General features: G+C 36.9%; 2 protein-coding genes across 10 annotated transcripts; one reads left to right on the top strand and one right to left on the bottom strand.

The window, feature by feature from the left end:
- Positions 1–195: 195 nt before the first annotated feature.
- LOC121765387 lies at positions 196–6,650 on the bottom strand. 3 transcript variants are annotated; one of them, XM_042161524.1, is made up of 12 exons: positions 6,536–6,650; positions 5,347–5,749; positions 5,119–5,255; positions 4,291–4,404; positions 4,089–4,172; positions 3,577–3,744; positions 3,281–3,419; positions 2,592–2,755; positions 2,381–2,504; positions 2,172–2,264; positions 1,921–2,007; positions 196–1,795 (listed from the first exon to the last, which is right to left on the bottom strand). In XM_042161524.1, the coding sequence occupies exons 2-12, from the start codon at positions 5,647–5,649 to the stop codon at positions 425–427; spliced, it is 2,784 nt and encodes a 927-aa protein (XP_042017458.1). In that variant the 5' UTR covers positions 5,650–5,749; positions 6,536–6,650; the 3' UTR covers positions 196–424. The 3 variants fall into 3 exon arrangements, with proteins under 3 accessions (XP_042017458.1, XP_042017457.1, XP_042017459.1); XM_042161523.1 differs by having other exon boundaries at positions 6,321–6,609; XM_042161525.1 differs by having other exon boundaries at positions 2,396–2,504; positions 6,321–6,609.
- A 1,115-nt stretch (positions 6,651–7,765) lies between these two features.
- LOC121763742 (1-acyl-sn-glycerol-3-phosphate acyltransferase 2-like) lies at positions 7,766–12,063 on the top strand. Of its 7 annotated transcripts, none has more exons than XM_042159813.1 (11): positions 7,766–8,000; positions 8,985–9,107; positions 9,325–9,364; positions 9,464–9,537; positions 9,676–9,735; positions 10,140–10,217; positions 10,307–10,465; positions 10,724–10,849; positions 11,061–11,153; positions 11,496–11,582; positions 11,663–12,063. In XM_042159813.1, the coding sequence occupies exons 1-11, from the start codon at positions 7,923–7,925 to the stop codon at positions 11,876–11,878; spliced, it is 1,134 nt and encodes a 377-aa protein (XP_042015747.1). In that variant the 5' UTR covers positions 7,766–7,922; the 3' UTR covers positions 11,879–12,063. The 7 variants fall into 7 exon arrangements, with proteins under 7 accessions (XP_042015747.1, XP_042015752.1, XP_042015750.1 ...); XM_042159818.1 differs by lacking the exon at positions 7,766–8,000 and adding an exon at positions 8,526–8,563; XM_042159816.1 differs by lacking the exon at positions 7,766–8,000 and adding an exon at positions 8,588–8,679.
- Positions 12,064–13,435: the final 1,372 nt, after the last annotated feature.

Here is a 13,435-nt window from a genome sequence, read left to right as displayed (position 1 = left end):
AAGATACTTTGCAACTAAGTTTTGCTTGAAAGCATAATGCTTAATTGAATTTGAATGGTATGATTATTGTTTAGCAGTTATGATGAAAAATACTGTATTTTTTATTGCCGACACCGACAGTTGGCAATTTCTAAAACAGCATAACTAACTAACTAACTAACTAACTAACTAAGCTACACATTGAGACCAAAAAAAAGCTCACAACACTTCGAATCTTATTATAAATAGCACATGAGACTTGGCGCCTTCACCAACCCCAAAACCACAATACATTACATATCCCATCAAAATCAAACTATGTAGTAATGAATTCCTTCCCCTCTCCTCCCTACTTAATATACATGGCATAACCAATACCCATTCGCTTCTATCTATTTACACCCAACTCAAAATTCCATCTCAAAATTTGCTACAATTCACTCCTCTACTGATTCCACGACCTCAAGAATGGTTTCCCGATCGACTCCTGCATTCCTGAACTCTGCTGTGTCGTCGGCAATCCCATCCATCCCAGGTTGCTCATCTTAATACTGCCTGACCCTTCGTGCCCGCTCAAGTAGTTCAGTGGATTCGCTGACACTGGTAAGAAACTGCTGCTGCTGCTGCTGCTGCTGCTGCTGCTCGACGCATGTATACCTCCTACACCATTGTACGTTCCTGCGTGTATCAATCGTTCTGTGGACCCTGATGCTGTAGCAGCATCGTAACTGGCTTGTGGTAGCCCATTGCATTCGGATAGGACACTGAACAGTGTCTGGTCGGATCTACTTCCATTGGTAAACCCATTAACAGGCTCAAGCGCATGCCATCCGTCCCTGTTTCCATTCTCACCTGTATACCAGCTCTGACCCAACTCTCCACTGTTCAGATGATGAGCGACTGGCATGCGTACACTATTGACACTCGCCCAATCATGAGCATTAACTGCCAAAGTCTCCTGCCTAGGAACACTAGTAAACCGATTTCCAGGAAAAATACTCTCCTGAATGTTCTGATGCAGGTATGGATCATTCAGTCTCTTTTGCCTCATATCTGTTGGAGGAACCGGTGGATGAACATGCTCCCTAAAATGTCCAGGAAAATGAGCTGTCTCCATCACGAGATCACTTCCAGGCTGAAAATCTAGTCCAGAATGTTTTTGTGCTTGATGATGGTATGGAAAAGTACTCTGCGCCTTCAACAGAGAATGAAGCAATTCACTTCGGTCTTGGTTAGCATATGGATTGAAGAAAGACATATCGTCAGTGGGCCTATGCAACATGTCCTTCCTAGCATCTTTGTCTGACCGGTTTGTTTGAACATTAAGCATTTGCACTACTTGCCCCTGCTGGATAAGTTGCGGATGCCCAACCGACAACTCATGAGTGGATGCATATCCAGGACTTAACGCAGTAGATTGGTAGTAAGAGCCATGAACATCACTAACTGGCCAAATATCACTAGAGGACGCAAGAGACGCCCCTTGGCTAAGTGAAACCTCCACATGATTCGTATCTCGTGAGTAACCAGAAACAATTTGAGGGTCAATTTTTGCACTTCCACTATCACCATTAGATTCCATCTCCTTCGAATTGGTATGTTGATTGCTATCGAGTGAACTGATTTGCTGCTGATGCTGATCTTGGAGAAAACCAGGGCTGGATGAAGTTATCATTGTGCTCCTAGGGCTATTATTAAGCGACTCTCTGTGATCCTGAAGGAAGACATGGTTGGGTTCATCATCGTTCTCATTCATTTCTATATTATCACTAGAACGCTTCTCAAATATGCAGTCATTTCTAGTTTCTTTTTGATCCTGTCAATCAAATCAAATGAAATTAGAAAATTCACCTTTAGAACTGTGTCACATATAGAGTCAAAACAAGCCGATCCATAACCAAATATTTGTAATAAAAATTTGAAAGGAGCAGCGAGATCAACCTCTATTTCTGTATCCATTTCATTAACTGGTTCTTCATTATCCTTCTGTTCCTGGAGAGAGCCATCACTTTGCTCTTTTTCCACCTCCTGCCAGCCAGTATAGAAATCCAGAAAGTGGATTACAACTATGCTAGTGTCTTGTTTCATGAATAAGGAAAGGGAAAAACATAGAGTCGACGAAATGGTTTTTAAAGTAACTCAAAAATCACATTCTCTAGATTAAAATAGCTATAAAAGGAATGCTTATAAACCTCAACTGTGTCGGAAGCTAGAACTTCCCCTTCACCATCCGAGAGCTCCATCACATCATTGCTAGAGACATCTTTCTCGTCATCAAGATTATTCTGGAGAAATGTGACAAGTAAACAATTGCATCAATTTCACATTTTCAAGTCCAAGTACACAGCCAAAATTCAAATAAAACTACAATGCATTAGAACCATAGCAAAAGGCATCAAACCTCTTGAAGTTCCACCTTTTGCCCTATTTCTTCACCCAAGGTCTGTGTTAGTTCTTGTCTCTGCAATTGTCTTTTTCTCCAGCTAGCAAAACCAACTGGGATATCTCCAGTCACCAATTTAACCCTGAGATGTTCACATTTTAATGTGAGTCCGGGATCTCAAACAGCTACCTAGTTTCAACTTTAAAATAAAGTAAATGAATGAACTAACCAATATTCATGCAGCTTCTTACGCTCTTCTTCCTCAAATCTTGCAAATGGTTGCACATTTAGAGCATCAAAGCTACCTAAAACATTATTCAGAGACTTGGGCTGAATGCTATTTCCAGCACACTTGATGCTACTTTTAACACGTTCATGCTGTTCCTTGCTGACCTATAGGATCAGAGGCAGTCAAAACCAACTAAACCATAAATTTAATACTCCCTCCGTTTCTCTATAGTTGAGTCATTTTTCCATTTTGGGAAGTTTCCTCATAGTTGAGTCATTTCCCTATATAGTAACTTTTTTCTCTTTCTTACTTTACACTTTCTTACTTTATTCTCTCTACTTTACTCACTTTCTACTTTATTCTCTCTATTTTTTTCCCTCTCTTACTTTTATCTATTTATTTAACACATTCAACATCCCTTTCTTAAACTCCGTGCCGAAAAGTTTTGCCTCAACTATGAAGAAACGGAGGGAGTAGTAGTAAAACATAAAGGCACAGTACTATAGAAAAATCATATACTGTGACTAAGTCATGAGGAAATGTCTGGGGAAAAACATTTCCTACGAAAATAGCAGACTTTGATAAGACTAAGTGGCACAAAAAATAGCCCTCCATGGAATCAGTACAGAATAGTTAAAAGTGCTATTTTGGCAAAGACCCAAATATGGCTGTATGTGACGCCACACGACCTTGATGTAGGACATGTATTTGGCTCCATCATTTTGCTGGATATTCCATTGGTGTATATTCTCCCCTTTCCTATGTGCCGCACCCACCACTTTTAGCCCACTGGAGGAACTATCAGATATCTTTTTCAAGAAGTCTCCTCTGCACGTTCCAGCAAACAAGACAAAATTATTACTAAGATGGACTTGAAAATAGTGGTGGGGATCGGGGGTGCACATATTCAAGGTGGCAAGGCCTCAAGCTAACGGAGATAACTCTAATGAATATGGATATCACATTGCATTAAAAAAGGCATTACCTTCTATAAGATTCTCCTGGCACTGCTCCCTGTTTCTGGTTTTCACTACTATAAACCATCTCAGAATTTTCCCAGGAGCAAGAGTCCGGTGTAGCAACATGGTTCTCCTCAGTACCATATAATCTAGCATTGGACGCATGCATGGTTTTCTCAAAATGCTTTCTAGAGCTGTCACACAACATGCAACACCTTAAAACATTATTTGTTTGCATGAAAGAGGCATGCAGGAGATACAAAACTCGGTATTTTTCCAATCTTAGATATGAACAAGTCAACTAGTTCAGGAAATATATGAACAGTTCTGCTCTAAAGAGAGCAATGATATTGAAAGTTGCCAGGACACCATAATGTTAACCATTCAGCTAGCAAGGACTCTGAAACAAGATATATCATCTTATGCAATTCCAAGGACACAGAGAAAGCTTTAAAAATATACGAATCCAATCGAGAAAATGTGTGAGCTCATAATCTCATATGCTAGTAAAGTGAAAAAAGCATAAAAAATGGGTAACCTCCAAATGTTCTGCATAATATCCACTTCAGGATCCTCGCAACTTGACCACTTATCCTTCCACATTTGTATGTTTTCAATCATACTGGCAAAAGAAGCACAATAGCATGGTCACAACACAACTCAGATCCATAAAAGGTAATGGATGAAGATATAATTGAGATAAAAAACAATATGTGGAATAATAAACCAGGACTACATACTCGGTATGATAGTTTTCTAAAAAGGAATAGTATGTCTTCTTGGCAGCTTTGAGAGACTGCTCCTTATGAAGAACATTATCTGGATGAAGCTCCCCAAGACAGATAGAAGCACTCCTACAGCAACAAAGTGCAAAAGACCATCAAACTTAGACAATGGGGCATCCTACTTACCAAAATTGGATTTATCAGTCATAATTGAGAAATAAAGAGCATGTCAATTACATTTTGTTTCCCACATAAGGAACCCAGAGTAGAGCATGCTCGAAACGAAATATGATAACATAGATAAAATTAATGGTAACAGAGAAAGGAAAGGAAGAACAAGGGTTCCAAGAAGTACCAATGGCAATGAGGAGAAAAGACCAAACAGAGAAAACAAATTATGAAACATAGTTATTCAAAGGCTAAGGATGGAGAAGAAATGCATAGGGATTGAAAAATGGTCACAGCATAAGCTGCTTACAGCAAAGTATCTTCAAACATTAAAAAGACTTTAACATCTTTTCAGAAGACTATAGTATTCAAACAGATCATTTCTATTGAAAGAATCACCATCCAATTTGGTTTCCAAAAAAGAGAAGACAGTTCAACAAGTTGCTGAGAAAGAATCAACACGAGCATCCCCCAATCAAAAAGGAAAAAGAAAGCAGGAAGAGAGGGTTTCAGCCAATGAAAGGGTGCCAAGTGATGGTAGATAAGAGCCATTCCCTTGAGACTCACAAAAATATAGAAAAACAACTAAAACATAAGAATTAGACCAGAAAGGTTTTGAAGCAATATGCAACTAAATCTAATATACTGCCCAAAAAGGACATAAGTGACACTTGCCATTTCTTAAAAGGATTTCCAAAATGGAAGTTGTCTCCAGAAAGTAATTCTTGAACGGTTTTATCAGGCTCGACTTCTTTAGGTAGGAATTGTGAAAGAAAGCTTCTCTCATTGTCGGATAAATGGCTCTTCCATACCTACAGTAAGTTCCAAATGATGGATAAGTCCCAGAACAGATATTTGTGTTTAGAAGATGGAACTTCCTTTGGAATCAAAATTATATGTTACCTCACTAGATAGAACATCAGAAAGGTTTTCCAATTCAAATATCTCTGTAGGAATGGGGACGACATCAGCCAGAATGTTGCGGCCTCGAGAACCAGGTTCAATAAATGGAACCAAGTGCCTTTTTGAGAAACCAATCTGATCCTTCCTAGAAACTACACTTTTTCTCCTTCCATCCCACTCAAGAGAGATGTTGGGTCTCGTGTTCAAATCATGCTGTTGAACATGCAATTTTTTCCTGTTTACCCTATATTTTTCACGAGAAGTGCATCCAACCCGCTTCTTTTTCCGCTGATCAGCTGCCATTTTGCCCAACTCAAAAGCTTACAGAACTCGCAACAAGAGCATTTGATATCTTGACTTAACTAGAAATTGGTCGCAGACTACATTCAAAACCAAACAGCACCTGAAAGGAAATAAAATCCACAATAAATTCCCAATCCTTAAAAGATGAAGACCCAAATCATGAATAAAGAATTTGTATTGTCCATCCCATGAGTGTCTTGATTACTTTTATGATTTCCTAAAGACCCTAAATACACAGCTGAGAATCAAGTGACAATGACATCGAAATTTTGCACAATAGTGTAGGAATTGGGAGAGGCGTTTAACCAAATAGACAAAATTGGAAGATAAGATAATTTATCCAAACAATGAATAACTAATAAGCAATTAAGTAAGTACAACAAGCATCTGTTGGGCAGCGCGCACACACACACACTAGCAAGACCGAAACTTTTGCAGAGAGAATGAAACAATAAGGGAGAAATTGCATGCGAGTATATGATGGGGCCAAGGAATGAAGAAGCAACAAACAAAAAACGCAGGTAAATCCTTAAACAAGCAGGCGAGGCAAGCAAGAAGAGAGGAGGGAGCAAGGCCCACAAATCAAGAAGGGATGGAGGATTAAAAACAAGGGGAATTGAAAAAGCCCTAAAAGAATTGGAGAGCAAGGGATGGGAAACAAGTAGTACTACCTGGTAAAGGATGCGAAAATCAATCGGGCAAAAACGATTGAAAAATAAAAGAAGAGAAGAGAGGTAGAGATAAAAACGCAGAGGGGAGAAGGGGGCGTTGATTGGTTATCAGAGAAGAGGAGGAAGAAAGAGGAGTACGTATAGAGAGAGTATGGGTTAAGGAGGATAGTAGGAGTATCTGTAGCAGACAAATTCCATGGAGCAGCAGGATATACCGTATATGGATGGATTTCAATACGCCCTACCTACCTCCCCTCCCTTCCTCCCTCCATTGCAATTTGCAACTCATGCCCAACTCCCAAACTCCCTATCATTTACATTCCACATTCATCGTCTTGAATCACAAAAAAAAAACAATAAAAAAACAATAAAAAAAAGGTTCTACTACTGTTTCAACATTGAGATATTTTAAAATTGAGATAGATACAAATCATTCCAATTGAAGTACAATTTCAATCCCAAATGTCCAACTTTATTTTTATCCATGTGTTGGACTTGTGGACTCATCCAAGCCCGGCACACCTAGGTACGGTATGAACCGGTTCAAGTACGATGTAACAGTGAAATGTAAGTATGCAAATTTGGATACGTGAACATAACATTTCTAAAATGTCCTTCCCGATACTCGATTCGTAGATCCACATGTCAATTTTCCTAATACCAAATGGGAACCTGAACCCGACTAACCGGGTATCCACAAACTCAAAATTGTTGTATTTCAGATTGGATATTACTCCATTAATTGATTGTAAGTTCATTGATAAATTTATTAGATTGGAAATTTTCATTTTAACATTAAATATTTGAATTTTGGGCTAGCCCAATGAATTAATCTAAGTGCATAATAATAAAAATAATTATATTCATAAAATGGTACGTGGACCGGAATGCATTGAATCACCAACCATGTTAAGGTATATTTGAAATTCATCCCTAAAAGTATACCACAACTACTAGTAAATAACTCTCTACTTGCTGTATCCAAAAAAAGCCATAATTCGAGGTTAAAACTTAAAAAAAATTGTTGAAAAATCGAGCTTACACTATCAGTTTTTTATTTTATTCTTACACATTTGCTTACTTATGCTTTTTACGTGTTGTGAAATTTGTTTGGGGATGAATTTTATTCTTAAGTGATTTAGTGTTATAATTAAATAAAGAAATGATACAGTGATTTAGAGACATAATTTTATAGTATTATTTTCTAAAATTAAGTTTAACTTTTGTGATACTTTTTGCGTTGATTTTAAAATTTGAAAAAACAAATCTAATTTATTTCCTAATCAATTGAATTTATCATCCCATAATCATGCAAATAAGTTGACTATTACTGAATACTATATAAAGAATAATTAATGAAAAAAAAATCGTAGAACTAGATATAGAAAAGAAGTAAACCAATGGCTTTTGCTCCTATATCTCGGACAAACATTCATTCACCTCGATCCGTTTTCGACACAGACAAACATAGATTCCCCCAAATTCTCATCTCAAGAAACGGTTTTGAAAACACACACACATTGGGATATTCCATTCTCGACATTATTGAATTCCTAGCAAAAATTTAGCTGTTAATTTTGTTTGCATGTAAGCTGTATTATAATGGCGATCGCCGCGGTAGTGATCCTCCCTTTAGGTCTCCTCTTCATTCTCTCCGGCCTCATTGTAAACCTGCTTCAGGTATTCCCATCGCTCTATTTGTTTATACTTGGCCTATTGTTTCTGGAACTAGCAATCTTTTTTGAATGAAATTGAACAAACTTGTTGAATTTTAAGGTATTGAATGGCATTAGAAAACATTTGAATGTGGCATTTAAGTAGCAATGTCTATGTTGAGAGTTGAAGATTTGATTTTGTTTATTGTCTCCATGGGAACATTAATTATTGGGAACATTAATTATTGGGAACATTTGATTTAAAAATTTATTATTCTCAATACAGATGTGTTCTAGTGCTCAAACATGGGTTCTGTATATAGAATGTTGAGCCTACTTAAAAGGAAAAAGGAAAACGATAACGACAGCGTAGGTTGCACTTGTAATTGAAAGTGAAGTTAAACAATAACTTGTGAAATGGTGGATGAGATGAAAACAATGAAAAGGCATCTTTTAGCTTTTGTAAAGGATTTGTCAGCTTGCTTAAATTTCTTTCCGGAACCTTGAACCTGAACCTTCCTTTGCCCTTTTGATATAATGCCATCTATCTGGTAACTAATGCTTTCAAAATCAGATGCTCTTTAATAGGTAAGCATGTGGATCACATGATTAGCCCATTAACTCATACAGCTTGAACTTGAGTTGCACATGCCACCGCCGCACTAACAACCCAGGAATTGGTTAAGCTTTATCTGGTTCCAAAGGCAAGATACACAATTACTGGGATCCTCATAGCAAAGGACTGATCCTTTAGTTCCATCAACTATAACAAATATTTCTCTGCACTCAATTTTCTTTTGGCTTTTAGTTCAAGAGTTAAATAAGTGCCACCTTCATGGTGTAAGAGGCTATCTTTAGTCAAGACTTTGATTCATTGAAGTCTATGTCCAAGAAAGTATACAATATTATGTGGTAGCAGAGTACTTTAATGCATGCATTTAATTGTTTGTTTGTTTACTTAGATGGTTGTAATCTAGTATCTAATATTGATACTTCCCTTAATTTTCAGGCATTTTTTTATATCCTTATTCGTCCATTCTCAAGAAATGCTTTCAGAAGGATCAATAAGGGAATCATGGAACTACTATCACTGGAACTCATCTGGCTTTTCGACTGGTGGGCGAATAATAAGGTGTTCTGGAAGTATCATATTACATATGCTATATACATGACTGAATTAATCTCTTCCTGATTGAGATTGGAAAGTATGGAAACACTAACACAAACCAAAAAAGTGCGAGAACAATTTATAAGATTATGCACAATTCATCAATAAGTAAGGAATGATATGTTATGGCTGCCCTCCTGCTGTATTGTTTACTTACACGGGTGATTAATTGTTCTGACAGGTTCAGCTATTTGCAGATAAAGAAATCATTGAACTCATGGGTAAGTAATTTTCAATTGCTCAACCAAGCGAGTGTTTTTCCAAAATGTTGAGCTTTCCTATCAGAGGTTTGAAATTTAAGATTTGGTATATTATTTTAGGAAAGGAGCGAGCACTTGTCATTTGTAACCATAGAAGTGATATTGATTGGCTTGTCGGATGGGTATTAGCACAGGTTAGCTACTAATTTATATTAGTCACATATATTCTTGACTTGATGAATATTTTTCTATGATGTTGTCTTTATGATCTTCTTTCATATGTACTCGACGGGATCTTCTCATTGACTAAACAGTCATCTCACTTTTGCTAGCACGCAGGGTGCCTTGGTAGCTGCTTAGCCATTATAAAGAAAGAGATATTATGCCTCCCTGTGAGTTTTCTAAATTCATTGCCAACCATATAAGGAATGGAACTTCAAGGTTTTGTTTTTTTCAATTGTTCATAGCGCAAACCATACCCAAAATTGGTAGTCCATGTGATGCAATAACATTTTATACTATGAAGTTTGCAATGAAATATGATGTCCTCTTCAAACTTAAGTTGATTTGCTTGTTTTCTTCAAATAAGCTCAATTTATAGGCACAAACAATTATAACCAATGTTATTATTATACATACAGGTCATAGGTTGTTGTTATTCTATGCCAGTTTATAACATTTCTGCTCAAAATATTGCGATGAAAATATTATTTCTAATTCTTGCTTTCTCTGATTTATGAAAAACAGCTCAATTTGTAGGCACTAACTATTATCACCCATGCTATTATTCACACAGGTCATTGGCTGGGCAATGTGGTTTTCTGGTTATATTTTTTTGCAGAGAAGTTGGGCCAAAGACGAAAACACCCTAAAGGTGTGCAGTTTAGTATACATTTTCTCATCCATTTGGGTTGTAAAACTTTATCAGTCCATTAATGTATTTTTCTTGATGTCTAATTGCAGTCTGGATTTGAGGGGCTAAATGATTTCCCTTTACCTTTTTGGTTGGCTCTTTTTGTTGAAGGAACACGTTTTACCCAGGCAAAACTTTTTGCAGCCCAACAATATGCTGCTTCAGTTGGGCTGCCTGTTCCAAGGAATGTCCTGATTCCTCGTACCAAGGTTAGTTCTACGGATTGAATTCGGACAAGTATGAAACCTGTCTAGCTGAGATCATTGTGTCTCGTTGATGATTTACTTTTCTTAGACCACTAATTAATTCTAACCAGTATATCATTTTACCAAAACTCTGAAACACTGAAAGTAAGTTAAATTGGTTTGAGGGGTCTAATGCTAGGTTATATCATGCCAGTTGTGTTTGAATTATTGAAATATAACTTCTTCACCTTCTAGTAATTAGTGTTTTTATTTTCTGTTCAGGGTTTTGTTGCAGCAGTAACTCATCTGCGATTACATGTTCCTGCAATATATAATATTACAGTTGCTATCCCAAAAGATGAACCTTGTCCTACCCTTTTGAGAATCTTCAGGGGGCGTTCTTCTACGGTATGCCATGAGAGTTTGTAAGCTTTATTCAATACAATTGCAGAACTGTTGCTGTGAAGTGCTGAATTTTGAATGCTTATCTACATCTCATCTTCAATTTCTTCCACGCCTTTTTTTGATACAACAGAATACTGATGAGCCAAGTACCGGCCTTTTATTCTAAACTGGTTTCCACAAGTATGTTGATGAACTTCCCAATCTCCTACTGTAGGTACATGTGCATATTAAGCGACATCTAATGCAGGAATTACCTGAAACTAGTAGTGGGATTGCACAGTGGTGCAAAGACGTATTCGTTGCAAAGGTAATGCTTCCTGAAAATTGGTTACTCAAAAAATATCACTCTCTGCAAAAGCAACATCTTGAATAGGGAGTCACTTAAGTGGTACACTTAAATGAATGTGTGAACTGGTGAATGAATGGTGAAATAATAAACTAACAAAATCCTTGTTTTCCAAAATTGACAATGGCATTTCCACCACATTACTATTAATCTCTCATTGGTAAATTAGTTTGTCTTGTTTGTCACTGCGAGTGATGTTTTCTTAATAGGGTGGAGTGTTTAGCCCCAATTTTTGAGCAATTTGTCTTTTTATTGGAGTACATGGAATCACCTGAACAATAGGAGCTTTGTCCTTCTAACCAGGATGCTTTATTAGAGCAACATCTCGAAACGAACACGTTTGGACCTGGACTGCCTCATGAGCTTCGCAGAACAAAGAAATCCTTAATGGTAAATACAACCATGCAGTAAGCTGCTTCACTGCACAAACTCATGATCTCTTTTAAACATGTCTCGCGCTTGATGGATAGGTCGTGATTTGCTGGTCGTGTTTCCTACTTGGTGCCGTTGTGAGCTTGTTGGAACGTGTCCCATTCTCGTGGGGAGAAGTGGCCTTTTGCTTGTCGTTCTTGGGTATCACGGTCATCCTCATGCACGTACTCATTATGTTTAGTCAGTCGGAGCGTTCGACTCCTCCAAAGGAGCACCAACCGGATCCGTTGAATCAGGTGCTCCTTCAAAATTGAGCGTTCGTATACAAGAACGATGGCTATGCATGCAAGTCAGGTAGATCTTATATAGGTTGCAATGTACCACATTTCAAGCTAGTATGTGGTTTTTCTGGTTTTATTTATTTGTTTATTTATTTTCTCAAAGAAGGATAATGTCATTTTTCCTTCTTTTTCCAAGTTTACTGTATTTTATTTTTTTAGTGCAAATCATTATTTTGTGCTTCTCGTGTATACGAATACATAAATCCTTTCTTTTCTTAACGAAACTAATCAACTAATGTGAATCTTTTTATCAACATGAAATCTGATTAAATGATGCTTAAAAAAATCTAATACTACTATATACTGTAATTGACATTTTATTTGGGATCAATAAACTTTAATCGAAGATATTGGTTAATCCTAATTGGATTAAATCATGGTAGTGTTATTTTAATGTTGTAATTTTAATCTGTAATTTTTGAATGACTAAAGATTAATTGTTGTGGATGTAACAATATTTTGCTTGGATAGGCTTCAGTCTTTTCAATAGTAGTACTCCATTTAATAAAATTTCACTCCCTATAGTATAGACTGTCACTTTTTTGCCATCTCCATGGCTCAAATTTCTCTCCCTATTGACTAGGGCTGACAATTTTCGACACGACACGATAATCAGACACGAATCCGCACGAAATTATTGGGTTGGGGTCAAGTCTTATTGGATCCGTGTCCTTATCGGGTTGACCCATTAAGAACCCGATAGTTTCGAGTTGGGTTCGGGTCGGATGCGGGGTCGGATATGGGTAACCCATTAAGAAATATTATTATTATTTTTATTATTATTTAAAAATATATATTACTTTAATTTTTTAATTTCTTATAAATTAGGTTTAAATAGTATAAAACGAATTTTAATTGTGTAAATTAGGTTAAAAATTAAGGTTTTTTTTTTTTTTTTAAAATTAACTTCATATATTTATATCATATATACGAAGGAGGAAATTACAAATCAACTCCTATAACAAGGAGGAAAGACAAATTACGCCACCCAGGATTCGAACTCGAGACCTCCAGGATGGACGCGGTATCCAGCACCCTTTACCGCTAGGCCAAGGGGCTTGGATTTAAAAATTAAGGTTTAATCATGTAATATTAGGTTTTAATCGTGTAATATCAGGTTCGGGTTGTTATTGTGTCGTGTCAACCCATATTATATCGTGTCGATAACGGGTTCGTGTCAGGTGCGGGTCGTGTTCGGATTTGAAGGTAGCAGGTCGGGTTCGTGTTCGGATTTACAGTTTCCTTAACAGGTCGGGTTCAAGTTAGGCCTTATTGAGTTGGGTCATTATCAGGTTGACCCGATAACGACCCAATCCGCACGATTTGCCAGCTCTACTATTGACTATATCACTTTTTTATAAGTACTAGCAGTATTTAAGAAAATGCAATTTTCGTGGCTATAAACCCCATTTATTATCAAAAAGCAAGCCCATTTATTAAGGTATTTTTGGATTTTAGCCTTTTCTAATAAGTTTTGAGCCATGTTAAGTGGGATAAAAGAGTAGATTTCTATTTATTTGTCCATAAAAA

Source organism: Salvia splendens, chromosome 14, assembly GCF_004379255.2.
Source record: "Salvia splendens isolate huo1 chromosome 14, SspV2, whole genome shotgun sequence".
NCBI lineage: Eukaryota > Viridiplantae > Streptophyta > Magnoliopsida > Lamiales > Lamiaceae > Salvia > Salvia splendens.
Note: the sequence above shows the minus strand (reverse complement) of the source record. Positions and strands in the feature narration are given on the sequence as shown.

Coding starts and splice junctions, on each gene's coding strand:
- LOC121763742 (XM_042159811.1), top strand. CDS start 8,904: ATGCATGCATTTAATTGTTTGTTTGTTTACTTAGATGGTTGTAATCTA. Junction 9,538..9,675: donor TCGGATGGGTATTAGCACAG/GTTAGCTACTAA, acceptor CACTTTTGCTAG/CACGCAGGGTGCCTTGGTAG. Junction 10,466..10,723: donor TCCTGATTCCTCGTACCAAG/GTTAGTTCTACG, acceptor TTTTCTGTTCAG/GGTTTTGTTGCAGCAGTAAC.
- LOC121765387 (XM_042161524.1), bottom strand. CDS start 5,649: ATGGCAGCTGATCAGCGGAAAAAGAAGCGGGTTGGATGCACTTCTCGT. Junction 4,173..4,290: donor TTAGAAAACTATCATACCGA/GTATGTAGTCCT, acceptor TTCTTTTGCCAG/TATGATTGAAAACATACAAA. Junction 2,265..2,380: donor AAAAGGTGGAACTTCAAGAG/GTTTGATGCCTT, acceptor ACATTTCTCCAG/AATAATCTTGATGACGAGAA.